This window comes from Motacilla alba, chromosome 3, assembly GCF_015832195.1.
Source record: "Motacilla alba alba isolate MOTALB_02 chromosome 3, Motacilla_alba_V1.0_pri, whole genome shotgun sequence".
NCBI classification, from domain to species: Eukaryota; Metazoa; Chordata; class Aves; order Passeriformes; family Motacillidae; genus Motacilla; species Motacilla alba.
The window spans coordinates 101,908,836-101,922,391 of NC_052018.1; the positions used below are offsets into that span (position 1 = coordinate 101,908,836).

The 13,556-nt window shown below is 39.1% G+C and overlaps 1 protein-coding gene across 3 annotated transcripts in view; it reads left to right on the top strand.

Annotated features, from left to right (window-relative positions):
* The window catches only part of PPP1R21 (protein phosphatase 1 regulatory subunit 21), a 32,174-nt gene extending 23,335 nt beyond the window's left edge, over positions 1 to 8,839 (top strand). For 2 of the 3 annotated variants that reach the window (XM_038132671.1, XM_038132672.1), the window contains 5 exons: positions 633 to 668; positions 2,422 to 2,538; positions 3,438 to 3,536; positions 5,565 to 5,693; positions 7,510 to 8,839. In XM_038132671.1, coding sequence (XP_037988599.1) covers positions 633 to 668; positions 2,422 to 2,538; positions 3,438 to 3,536; positions 5,565 to 5,693; positions 7,510 to 7,539 — 411 coding nt within the window. In that variant the 3' untranslated portion in view covers positions 7,540 to 8,839. The remainder of the gene's footprint in view (positions 1 to 632; positions 669 to 2,421; positions 2,539 to 3,437; positions 3,537 to 5,564; positions 5,694 to 7,509) is intronic. The other variant, XM_038132673.1, reaches the window with a different exon arrangement.
* Positions 8,840 to 13,556: the final 4,717 nt, after the last annotated feature.

The window sequence follows — 13,556 nt, forward strand, 5'->3', positions numbered from 1 at the left end:
TTTGATTCCTTAGGAGTTTGATGAGAATGTTACTCACAGGTCAACATATTGTATGAATGTTTCCCACAAACATGAATCTCTAGTCCTGTTGAGATCAAGGGGGAAAAAGCCCCTTCGATTCTCTGGGAAGATATCCTTTCATGAAACCAGCTATTGGCTTACAGGCTCCTGTAGAGTTTTGTCAGTGCTTACTAGTCAGAGGGGAAAGGAATGAATTTGGAAGGTATTCAGGAAATCCAGGTTGACTTTCCTTCCTCTTAAACACGACAAGTAATGTTTCAGTGTGCTAACGTGGCTCTGAATTAGTTTCATATGATCATAATAAACTTCATATGATAAGCAGTTGCATAACCATAGGAGCCCAGCTGCATCTTGTTGTTTTTATTGCCTTTTCCCTGTGTACCTCCTAAGACAAGAGATATATTTTTGAGAGTTGGTGTCAGGTTTAATTCTGTTCAGGGCACTCATGTAACCACTCTTATGTTACAGGTGGAAGTACTTGAATTTGATTTCAGTTTGAATGGTTGCAAGATTGTTTAAATTCAGAGTCCTTCTATGACTGAAACCAAAATGCAGCTATGGTATTTTTTTTTTTTGCTGTTCTCATTAAGTGTATTTTCTTCCTGTTCTAGATTGGAATGTTGACTGTAACTACTGATAATGAAAAGGTAATCTGTTTTAAACATTATTAAAGACCATCTGTTAAATACTTCAATTCTTATTCTGCTAAACTTAGTCCACAGGTCTAATTACCAAGAATACTCCTGTATGATGGCACGAGTTGACCTTTATATACTCTTTATATACTAAATGGTCAAATTTCTGAAATCCATGTGTTCTTTAATTTCTTCTTCTATTAGTGAACTGTTATTTGGCCCTTGTAAGCCTTTTGGAACAATGTGAACTGGAGTGAGGATCTGCTCTCTGTAATTTGAGGAAGGCACTGATCATTGTGGGAATCTATAAAATCAGAGGGTTTTGGGAAAGCTGCAAAAGACAGGCCTCAGAGACAGCAGAACTGTGATTAGAGCTAAGCAGTAGCCATGAGAAAGGTCAGCAGAAATATTATGTAAAAAGTAAAAAAGTAAGGACAAATGGAACAATGGTCTGTGTATTAACGCTTGTCTAGAATAACTCCCTAAGCTGCAGAAAAGTCTATCTAGAGAGATATCAGGAAGTTCTAAGCTTAATAATGGAGCTCTGTGCATTGTGTTTTAAGGCTTACAAGCAGGTATTGTATTCGAAATAAGCAAGCATTGTTTTAACCAAAGGTACGTGTGCTTACAGTGATGGGATAGAGCCACTATCAATATGCTTTTGCTTTGTGTGATTGGTCAAAAAACTTGTAAAGTAAGTTGTAACATTAACTTCTTAGTCTGCTGCCTGGGACGTGAGCTGCTGGCATCTTCCCATTGTCATAACCATGTAATGAGACTGATGCTGGAAAATAAAACAGCTCAAGGCCCGTTCCTAGCAGTCCCATCTTGTACATAGCCCGCTGGCCAGTGATAGTCTGTCTGTGCCTCAGTAGCCCAAACCGTATCAAGCCTCCATTCTTAACCCTGGAAGAAGGGCTCAAGCTGCATAAAAAAACCCTGGCTGCGGTGCCTGGGCTACAAAGCGCAGGTCACACTGAAACAAACCTTGAACCAGCCCTCAGAATAAGTGTTGACTCTTCATTTAGCCCTGCTATAATGTAACACTTGCTCCAGCAGGAACTTCTGGGAGTAAGGTTCACTGCTTTCCCTTTTCTGATATATCAGGGAACTGATGTGCAGTTTAGTTCACTCCTCCTCATCTTCTGAAAATGTGATTGAAAAAGGGTAGGGGGCTAGATAATAACTCGTACAAGTCCTTAAAGGCTTCTGCACAGTGCTGAACTTGAAGGTAATGACAAATCACCTGAAAGCTGACTCCAGTGGGTTAGTCTGTAAACTACTGATTTGTTGGGCTCTTTTATTTTTTATTTTCTTTTTTAATTTCAAATGTCTAAAGAAACTTCTGGAAAGTGCAACATTGGTAATGGTTATGACTTTTGTATGCTTCTGAAATACAGTTATGAGATGGAATTCTTCCGTGTTGGGAGGAGACAGTAAGTTTTCATGTAGGTGAAAGCTGTTCACTTCTGCATTTTCATCTTCATCAGACACTTGATATATTAAAGCAAGTTAAATTCCTACCTCTTCAGTCAGCTCCTTATCCTGTAAGGAAATCTGACATTAAGAGTCCCCATCAGAGTGGCAAATTGCAGTGTGGCCTGCTGTAATTTGTCTGTTGTCTTTGGGGAATTTGATACTTCTTGAAAGAGCAGCCAGGGCTCAGAAGGAAAGAAGGAAAAAAGTCTGTATAGAGGCAGTGTTGTGATTTGGGTATTCAGTCTACTAAACATAAATGTTGTTTGCTTAAACTTTTCTCTGCCAGGCTCCAGATGCTGAGTCTCGTGAAGACCTGATAAAAACTCACTACGTGGCCAGGATAGCAGAGCTGACCTCTCACCTGCAGCTTGCTGACAGCAAATCAGTGCACTTCCATGCTGAGGTGAGCATGCAGGCAAGGACAGTAAATCTCTTTTTGATCTGCCCACAGGCAAGTGCTACGATAGTGAGTTTCAATATATGGAGCATAATGTTTTATGAAAATCTGTTCCTGGAATATTTTTGATTGCGGTCTAGCATGCATTAAAACAGATACTGTAAAAGAGCTTTTTATGTTTAATAAATCCTTTGGTAGCCTTGTCTTGGCTGTATTAAGAAGTATAATGTGTGTCATGTATAGGTTTGTTCACATAAGCTGAAGCAGCTGGCTTTAGTTACCGAGGAAGTTTTGACTTAATTTTATAGTGATGCTGATGTCATTCACAAATATCTGAGTGTATTATGAAGTGATGGAAACAGCTCTCCTGAGAAAATTGGCTCTTAGGCATAAGTTATACTGCAAGAATGAACAAGATGATTCATTGATATGGTTTCCTTTTCATTTCAAGTCATGAGGGAACTTCTCTTGAAAGTAGTGGCTGTTTTGATTTGTGTAATAAATGATGTGGAATACACTAAAGCTCCAGCTTAACAGAGCAAATCCTCTGAAATATTTTTTGTTATGGAAGATGACATACTATGGAGGAACCATATTTTCTGTGATATTTGAGCCTTGCATGGAGTGAGTTGTTTGTATTGCTTTTCACTTATGAGAAGTTTTGTAGCAGGTACATGAAAAATACAATATTTAGAGGATTGGCAATATGGTAGCTCTGTAAAATGAAACATTTAATGTTAACTATTCCATTACCTCTGCATTGAAAAATGTGCACAAGCCCTGAGTTTCTTGAAATCCAAGTATCACAGATGGAAAAGCCCAAAGCAAGCACTTAAGGATGCCACAAGGCAATACTGTGGAAGTGACTTTTGTCCCTTGTACCCTCCCTGCCCTGTTCTTGGTAGTGTCGAGCACTTGCCAAAAGGCTTTCTCTGGCAGAGAAGTCCAAGGAGTCGCTCACCGAAGAGCTGAAGCTCGCCAGTCAAAACATCACCAGATTACAGGCAAGTAAATTGTTCTGTAATGTAATAGATGCATTTTGTAATCATGTGTAAGGGGAAGTTGGAACAGAAAAATTACAACCATCTAGCCTGGCCATGCCATTACTAGCTCCTGTATTGTGGAATATAAAACTCCAGTGGTATGTGGAGAAGAGCCTTAAATAATACAATTTATATCCCAGGTATAAAGTTGAAGTGGAACATGCTTCCAAGAAAAGGTTATATTGGCCAAACCTGTGTGGTTTAGCCTATTTGATGTCAAGGATTTTCATGAAAATGACAGAGTTGTAATGTCAAAAGGGGTGGTGGTTTGACTAATTTTGGATAAAACAAGGAATCCTTAATCCTTTCTTACACCTGGGTCTGAAAGTTGTAAAAAATGCCAGGTTGATTAGGATTTTTTAATATAGATACCTTAATATTAAACAAAGATAGTTTTGGGGTAATCTTTAAGAAGCTGTTGTTAACAAAAATCAACTCTCATGCCATCCTGTGAGTGTCCTGTCCCTTTGTCTTTCTCCTCCACACAGCTGAGAAAGAAGCCAGTAGTACAATAAAATATAAATAAATACACCATTCATAAATTCCTTCGTGTTTTCTTTACACTTAGTTCATATCATTATTGTTCATCTGTCTGTGATGGTGAATACCAAAATTTCTCCATGCAGGTGAGTATAATGTTAGAAGCTTTGAGCTGTTGTGCCCATGAACAATCCTTTTTAAACACTTTTTTGATTTGTTCCTTTAAGAAATTCCACAATAGCGTGACATGTTAATTTCCAACTGCATTTTAAACTTCCTAGGAAAAGACAGCAGGCACACACCATTTGTGTGTTTAGTAGTCTGCATAATACTGAATAATAGACTTGTTGAGGTTGGAAGGGTCCTCTCAAGGTGATTTGTCCCCGTCCTTTGGTCAAAGCAGAGAGTTCAGATCAAGCTGTGGAACTGTGTATTTCCTGTACAGCCATGCTGGTCTTCTGCCACAGTCACTCCATGTCTTAGGCATTGGATTGTTCCTTGTTCTGCCCTTGATCATTCAGCTGTCCTGGGCTGATTGTAACTTCCAGGGCGGTTTTACCTGGGACCTTTCCAAGCAGACCTTGAAGGAAGCCAGGATCTACTCCTGAGTCTAGAGTTGCTGTAATTCTACTATTCATCTTGCTTCCCTCAGGATCCTGAATGCCACTAACTCATGGTAGCTGCAGCCAAGGCTGCCATTGGCTTTCACATCCCTGACCAGCTTTTCCTTACTTGTGAGTAACAGGTCCAGCAGAGAGCATCTCTTGGTCCCACTGATCACTGGTATCAAGAAGTTCTATGCCCTGCACTCAAGACCAACTCCTTTAGTTGCTTGGTTTCTACCTTGCTGCCCTTCCAGGATGTGTCACAGTAGTTAAAATCCCTATTGAGGATCAGGGTCTGTGGGTGGGAGATTTTTATCTACTTGCAGCAGATGCTTGTCATATCACCCTATTGTTCTCCTAATGATAAGATTTATTAGTCCTCAAGCCACTTCTTCACACAGAGAATGATTTCTTCCCTTCTGTTCTTCCTAAAGTGTTTTTATCCCTTCATTCCTGTGTTCTAGTCATGCACACTATCCCCTCATGTCTCTGTAATCCCAGAGAGATCACAGCTCTCTCTAGCTGCATGGGGAGTGGTGGTTCCTTCAGCTTTGGATGCCTTGTATGTTCTTGTGCAGGCCATGCTTTAACCCCATAAACATTACTTGTTTCCTGGCTGGAAGCAGTGGTGGAAAACTTAGCTGTTACTCCTTTATGTAAGCCATAAAAAGTGGGGGGAAAATCTAAAGGAAACACAAAAATAAAGGGAACAAACCATGCGTGGGACTTCAGGTAAAAGAAAAGTAGCTGGTGGCTTCCTTTCATAAAACAGGATTTTTTTTAGCTGAATTGCACACACTCAGCATCAAAAGTGGAGCTTACTAAGTGGAGGTGGAAGTGTGCTACTTTGCCAGGTATCACTAATACTGAGCCAGGGCCTCTGGTTGTTTAATTTTTCTCTTAGGATGAATTGATGACAACAAAGAGGAGCTACGAGGACCAGTTAAGCATGATGAGTGACCACCTGTGCAGTATGAATGAAACCTTGACTAAGCAAAGGGAAGAGATTGACACACTAAAGATGACCAGTAAGGTGAGCTGGCAGTGCTGGCACGGGGCCCTGGCTGCAGCTGGGGCTGGGAGGGTTACATTTGGTGTTCCTGCAGCACTGCCCTTGGACAAACCAGCTCACAAGCTGTAATTCTTACTCTGAGCCAGCTGGAAAGAAAACTCCACAAACTTGCCCCTTCAGGTTTCAGTGAAGAAAAAATTCTTGCTAAACATACATGTGGGAAAGAACAAGCTCTCCATGTCACTGCTTCACATTAGGTTCTCAAAGTGTACCCTCTGATGGCAGATCCCACCATTTTTTTGTTTAAATGTGGTGAAAATGGAGCTATTTGTTAATCCAGCTGTTGAGGCTGGGTGGTTATGATGTAGTTCTGGGTAGAAGTGTCCCTTCTGCTCTCCTTTTGGTTGCAGCATACTCTGTCCTTGGCAGCTGGTCTCTTTCTCTGTTTTATTTCCACATTCTAGCCCATCTGTCCCCTGTGTAGGAATGAAAAAGTTGCCACTCGTATTCTTCTGTGAGCTTGAAATGCACACTTAAATTCTTTACCAGGCAAGGAGTCTATCCACTTGTCAGAAACAGATTTTTTTTACTTACCTAATGATGAAAAATACAGAAGTCTGCTTTTTTGAGCAGCCAGTGATTAAACCATGGTGTATCCTCTTCTGATGCTTCTAGGGAGGAACAGATGTTGTGAAGCTCTTTGCCCTTTGCTTGTCTGACTGTGAAACAAATAAATTATCATTATTCTCCTTATTTTTGGGATGCATGGAATCAGGTGTCACTGAAGAATTAAAAAAGTAAAAATAATAAATTCCATGTTCTGATTAAAGATCCCATGATGGTGATTTTTATTTTTTAGAGTAAACTCTTCCCCCTGCTTTTCTTCAGATTTCTGAGTGTTTTAACTTGGCATTGTATTCTTTAAAATTACTTTGTGGTGTATAAGCCATTGTGTTTCCAGAAGGAAGCTCTTGGCTGCATACTGACCATGGCACTTAATGTTTTTATAAAATGTTTTCTGGAATTCCTCACTTGCCATACTTCTAAGAATTGAATTGTTACTCTGTCTGTAAGGACCTCAGAACCTCACAACAGAAGCCACACAGGTTTTCAGATGTTACCAAATGTAGAAGGGGATTCAGCTGGAATCCAAATGATGCAGTTAAAGCCCTTATCACTTGGAGAGAGTTGTTTGTTAGATTCAAAACAAATGTTATCTTCAGGAAATAGGAAGATTGAGAATTGCCAATGAGTAACTATTGCACAAAACTTTATTTTAAGCTCCACATTTCCTTTGTGGAATTACTGAAGGTCAAATGTGAGTTGGCTAGCTGTGGAACAAGCACTGCTCTGAACTAGGAATAATCTGTACAACTGGAATTAAAATAAAATTCATTTTGGAAAAAAAACCATTATGGTGGGGGTTTGGTTTTTAATTTGATACAGTTATTCTATGAGAAGCTATTTGGAGTGGCACATGAAGGTGGATTATGATTTCACTTGCCTTCACTGCCGTAACAATATTGGTGGTATTAATACAATTGAATGTCTTGGAATGTCCCTCAAATGTCTTTCACAGGTTTCAGCTGTAGTAAGGCACTGTTGTGCTTATTTGAGATACCTGTACTTGCCTCTGTTGTGCTTATAGAAATAGAGGAATTTTCGGAGCAAATGGTTACAATCTGTCAAACTTAGGAGTCTGTGGACTGTTTATTTTCAGTCTGACTGTACCTTGTTTGCTGTAGGCATAAATTATTAGACTTTAGATTTTGTATGTTACCTGTCTAGATTTCCTTACCTGAATGATAACGTTCTCTTTGCTTGTTTCTTGTTGCAGGGAAATTCTAAAAAGAACAAAAATCGATAGTTCACAGCTGAGTCTTTGGAAGCTGCTGCTGCACAGGATGCAGATAGTAACCGTTCATTAGCCAGTTCCTGTTTGTTCCAGGAAGCTGAGGCTGGTTTTGGGTCTAGTAAAAACTGAATTGGTGCTGTAAATGGCTTGAAAATATGTAGAACTTGTAACAGATGAAACAGAACTTAATGTTGGCTCTAAACCAGGAAATACACACTCTGTGGATAATTTATATAGTAATTACCTTCAGTTTTTACTGTGCACTTTTTAAAACCAGGTTTTGATTTCATGTAACAAGTTCAGATTTTGTATATTTTCAAATATGTTTCTGCATTAACAAATTTGGATCGGTGCAGTAGGTGTCTATTTTTGAGTTCTACATTTAATGGCCAGCACATGTACATTCCATTACTTGTTAATAACAGTTTAAAAACGAGTTTGGAGACTTTTTTTGGCCGTGCAAGCTGTGCAGTTACTGTAAATGTATTACTCCTGTTCTCAACCCTCTAAAATTAATTGGAATTGTGGCTTGAAATTATTTTTACAAATTCACCAAGTAAATGGGATCATTGTTAGACTGCAACAGTGGAAACCTTTCCTGCTTGTATTTGGCACTTTGGATTTTGAAGTAAAGAGCACAAATGGCTGAATTGGGTTACTTCATGAAATTGCTTTAAGCCATTTCTGTAACATTTTGTTTACATGTGTATGTATATATGTATTGGTTGAAATAGCTGTTTAAGGCTAGAGGAAACTGTGATTGTCATTTGCCCCAAAAGAGTGAAACAATGTGTGTAGAATAGATCAGCTTACTGTGCTCTCTTACAGAAAAGAAGAACATGAAATATGTAGAAGATAAAAGCACTGAATTTGCAAAAGGTCTTAATGGAATTGAGTTGTGATGGATTCACTGGGGGGGATGCACATGGCTTTTCCTGTGTTTTCAGAAGTTTGTGAACTTTAGGCCTCTCCTAAGGTGTTGTTTTTTTTTTTTTTTTTAAGTGAAGTTTATTATCACAAGTTTTCACAGCATTGATTTGTTGTTGGGGGTGGGGTTTGTTGGTTTTCAGTTGGGTTTTTGTTTGGTTGTGGTTTTTTGGTGGTTTTTTTTGTTTGTTTGGTTGTTTTTTTGTTTTTTGTGTTTTGTTTTTTTTTTTAATCAGATGCTGTGCTTCTCCACACTTTTTACACCAGTGTTCTGTTCCATAATTTCCATTATGGCACTTATTTGTCCCACAGGGGTTTACTCTGGTATCAGATGTGCTGAAATGTATTATCAGTATGTAATAATAAAATCAACCACATGAAACCAGCTTGACATTTTCCTTCCTTCTGGCTGTGCCCAGGCTGCAGAGTGTGACATTGTGGTGGGGTGTTCCAGCTGTTGCTGGTGGGATACTTTCACCGGTCTAGGTGCTCTCAATGCTTCTCTTTGTTCTGATAATTTTTCCTTTCAGAAATGCAAAATAGAAAGGGTTGAGATGGGGAGAGCCTGCAGGGTTTCTTATGGATGTTGAATTAAGAACTATGTGCTGGTGCTAATGAAGGTTGGGAAATGTTGGCTTTCTCTCCAGCTGTTTTATGGAAGCAGATACAGCTTCAACTGTTTCATTCAGGGCTGGGAAGCTAATTGCTTTCTTCCAATTCTTTTGAAGCTGCCTTTTCTGAGAACTTTCATCTTGCACTGAAGGTACTAACCCAGTTATTTTAATTCTCTGAATCAAATGAACAAACTGATCCAACTTTTACCAATGGTACTTTTCATAGGTTGCTGCCTTCAGAAAAAGATTTTGCTTAGGTCATTTTTAACACGTCTGAATAAAAATAGTGTGTGTTTAGAATTTGCATTAACAAATAAAATGCATGTTCAGAGTATACCCCAATATCCAAGCTGGAATTCATTAAGAATTTACAGGCATTTAGGTACAATTCCAATGTACATCCATTTATCAGAATTTTTTCTTTGCAGTGTTGTTTGGGAATGTATTTGGGTGTCCCCATACCAAGCAATAACCATGCTCAAGAAGAGACAATTCTGATCACTTAAGCTGCTTTCAGTTGTTTCAAGGAAATGTATTGAGTAAGTTTAGACAACTGTAAACTATCAATACCCAAAATAAAATCTGGCAAAAGAAATTTAAATCAGTGTTTTGGATACTGCTGTAGTAGCATTGTAAGGGGGCCACATTGAACTCTGGCATTAGAAACTGGGTCAGGTGGAAATACCAACTCCTTGTACTTATTATCTGCTAACCAGGTGATGCTGGATCTTCCTCAGTATCTCAGATGCTGTTAAATGTCAAAATGGCTACTGCACAAGGCTTTGCTATTAAAAAAACCTGAAGACTTGTTTCAACATTGCAGCCAAAAATTCATTTTTGAGGCAAAGTTTTCCAGAAAAATGATTTTGAACTATTTTTTTTTTTGCAACTGTATATGCAGAGTATCATGGAATGTGCAAAATCTGGGCAAGGAAATTTTGCCAATGGAATTAATCTTAAAAAATGTACAGTGTGAATGTTTGCTCCAAAAACCAGATTTGTTCTAACGTGCAAGGCATCACTTGCAAACAGGAAAGGAAATAAACTTTGTATCCACATAGTGCCTATCAGGAGAAGGCTGAAGTTATTTACTGGCTTGGCTGAGCAGTGTCAAGGCTGTGGGGTTTTTTTAATAGTGTAAATCCTATGATATATTAAACTTTGGAGAACCATCTGGCTCTGTAAATTGGGCAAACCTGTTGTTTAATGCAGTCTGTATGTAAGGTAATTTGAGAGCACTGTCTTAGCAACAGTAGGGTCATAATAAAAACAAAGCTTAGTGCAGTAAGAAATTGTAATTGCTGCCAGAGGTCTGATTACTTCCTCCCACGAAGGCTAGATGCTGCTCTAAGAATGCTTGTTGTGTCTTACTCTGACTTTTCTGCCTCTGTCACTACCTGTGGTATTGCTCGGCCGTGAATTCAATACACGTTTGTTTAGAGAGGGCATTTTTTCCCAAATTCCTGAATATTTCTTTTAATCACAGAGTTAAAAACTTTCTTTAAGTGCAGCTGTGCCTGCAGTGCTGCCAGCTTGGTTCCAGAGGGGGTCAGAGAAGAGCTTTGGGGGGACCTTTGTAAGGCAGGGCCGGGCTGTGAACTGCAGCCCATGGAAACTGGCCTGGGGCAGCTCTCATTGTCTGCCTCTGCTGTGTGTGCAGGCAGCTTTAGACACGTCAGTGCTCATTCAGAAGCGCCCAGCTCCTTACAGAGGCAAATACTCGAATTGCTGCGATGCTGAGCTGCAAAAAAAAAACCCGAGTGTGTGATTCTCCTTGGGCTTAATTTGCAGGGCAAGACACCCCCCTACCAGCTCTAATAGAATTATGGTTATAAACCTCTTACATGGAAATTGCAGAGGTAGCAGTAGAAAGCATAATTTATCTGCTTTAGCACTGATTTACCCTGTGAGTCCAAAACTTTCTAAGCTGATGAGGTCTTAGCTAATGAGGAAGCCTTTCAAGCCCAGGCCTGGTGTCAAAACTGTAGTTACAATCTCCCATGAACAACACAGCTTTGTCCTGAGAAGAGTTAAACCCACAAAGCTGAAGAGTCCAGGTCATTTCCAGTTATTTTAGGCACGGGATTCTTTCATGAATTTTCTTGGCATCTAGTCAATGGTGGCATGTAGCTTGCTGCAGGCTCTGTCTGTATCAAGTCCTTTGCTTGTGAAATGAGTGTGAGAACACCTTACACTGCCACACACTCCCCCTTCTGCCCCCTCATCCTTGCCTGCTCTCCCTTAAAGCTTCAACTTCCTTTTCTCTTGGATTTAAAATCCTTCAGTTTGTGCTTGAATAGTGAATGCAGAACACTGTATCCAAGAAAGATTATTATAATGAAGTTATGAGGTTGAAAAGGTCTGAACTGAGAATTTCTGTGCAGTTTCATGAACTGCAACCCTTGGCACAGGGAACAGCTCTAATCCTGGAACTGGTGCTGCATCTCTTCTGTGCCTTGTACTTAGTGACTTCCAAGCTGTCTGTAGCATGTGCAGGGTTGGACAGAAAATATGAACCTGGAGAGGGGACAATCAACTTGACCAAAAGTTTCTTTTGAAGTCTGGAAAGTCTGGTTTATTTTTAGCCCAAACAAGCAGGCAAGAACAAGTTTATCTTAGATTATTGACCTAGGCCATGAGGTCAGGAACATTTGAAGCCAATTTCTCACAAAAAGGACAGCAATATGCTAAATTTCTACAACCAATTTATATGTAATAAACATACACAATTCGAGTAGTCAATATACTAAACTTGTAAGTTTTTAATAGCACTTGTATTCAGTGAAAGATGGATTCATTTAACCTGAGGAGAATTTGACTTTTCAAAACAAAATACATCTTTGTTAAGATGAACTTTTGCAGAAATTTCTTGCTAAAATAAAAGCAAAGCAGTAAAGAGTTAAAATAAGTCTAGAAACAAGTGTTTTTCTGTCTCTATTTACAAATACTTGGTTCTAGCCAGATATAAACTGACAAGTTTCACTTTTGATAAAATACTTACAGGCAGTAAACATTTCATAAACAGGCAATACACTGCAAATCATGTTAAGATCAATTTAAATATAGTCAGCAATGTAAACTGAATTTGTTAGTGTTGTAAAAGGTTGAATGAGTTTTATAGCTGCCTCCAGCAACATATAATACTGTATCTTTATGTGAAATGCTCTTCAAATTGTATTTACGGTAGAAATAACTTTTAATAGTTGTTATTTGTTCTGCATATACAATTCATCAAAGTCAAACTATTTTAAGGAACTTTAAATCTCATGATCGGGTTTTTTTCCTCTGATTCTTGAGTTTATATTGCACTGAATTATTTTGGAAGAGAAAATGATAGCAGAATTTACTGGAGAAGAATAGTCTTGTCTTGAAAATGTATACACTTGCCTCAGCAAAGGAAAATCTGATCTATTTTTAGATATGCATGCTTTGATAAGGAGATATGAGAAATTAATACCCTCCCCACTTGAAAACCATTAGGAAGAGCTAATGTGGGAGCTAAACAGGAAAAAAGGTTTCATTGAATGTTGTGCAGGAGTACATGAGAGTTTGAAGGACTCATTTTGGACTATGTAGAAAATGTTGGAAATTATTTCCAGTTTCCTGGAATTTTGGCAAAACAGGAGGTATTGATCCACTGGTTCCCTCTGCTAAGAGGTTGAGTGTGTCCTGGGAGAAGGCAGAAGACTGAATTGTCTATGGAAAATAAAGTTTTTATGGAAATACAATTTTGACTCCGGGCCTGGTTTTCGAGGGCAGAAGACTTACAGGGATGGAATTCCCAAGGGAAGAGGTTGAGATGAGGTTCTGGCACTTCCAGGGCTGCCCTGCTGGGATGAAGGAGGCAGGTGGAGCTGCCTAGCCCTGTCCTCAGCCTGGAGAGCTCAGTCTGGCAGTGCTCAGAAAAGGCCTTCAAGGAGAGAAGAATGTAACAATTCACTGGCTTGAAAGTTAATGCAATGCTAAATTAATGGTGAAAAAAATTCCATGCTAAATTTGGCACTGGATTAAAAAAAAAAAAAAAAAAAGAAAACAAAGTCAGAACTTTTTAAACCACGAATGGCCAATGTTCATCCTAGTGCAATTTGTGCAGTGGTGTTAAGCTTACAGAATAATTTATTTGTAGGGAAAATTGTACTGCACACTTCTATTGCAAATTCAGACAGAGCCTGAATAGTAGTTCCCATGCGTAAAACCAAGAGGTAGGATTGCTTCATTTTCACAGAAAACATAAGAAAACTTTACAGAGGAGATAAATGGGACGAAAGAAACCAGTTTGCAGAAGGAGGTCCTTCCTTATTAAAATACAAGGGAAATTTCAACCACTGGAAAGGAGTGGAGCTGAAATGGATGTAAAATGCTTCACAAAGAATTTGGGATGGATTGCACAAGAAACTAGAGCTCCCTGCTCTAAGTGAGCTGTCTCTTCTACTTGAAAGCCTTCCAGATGGGCAATTTGGGTGTCTGCAGTCCCTGGCAGCTCTGCTC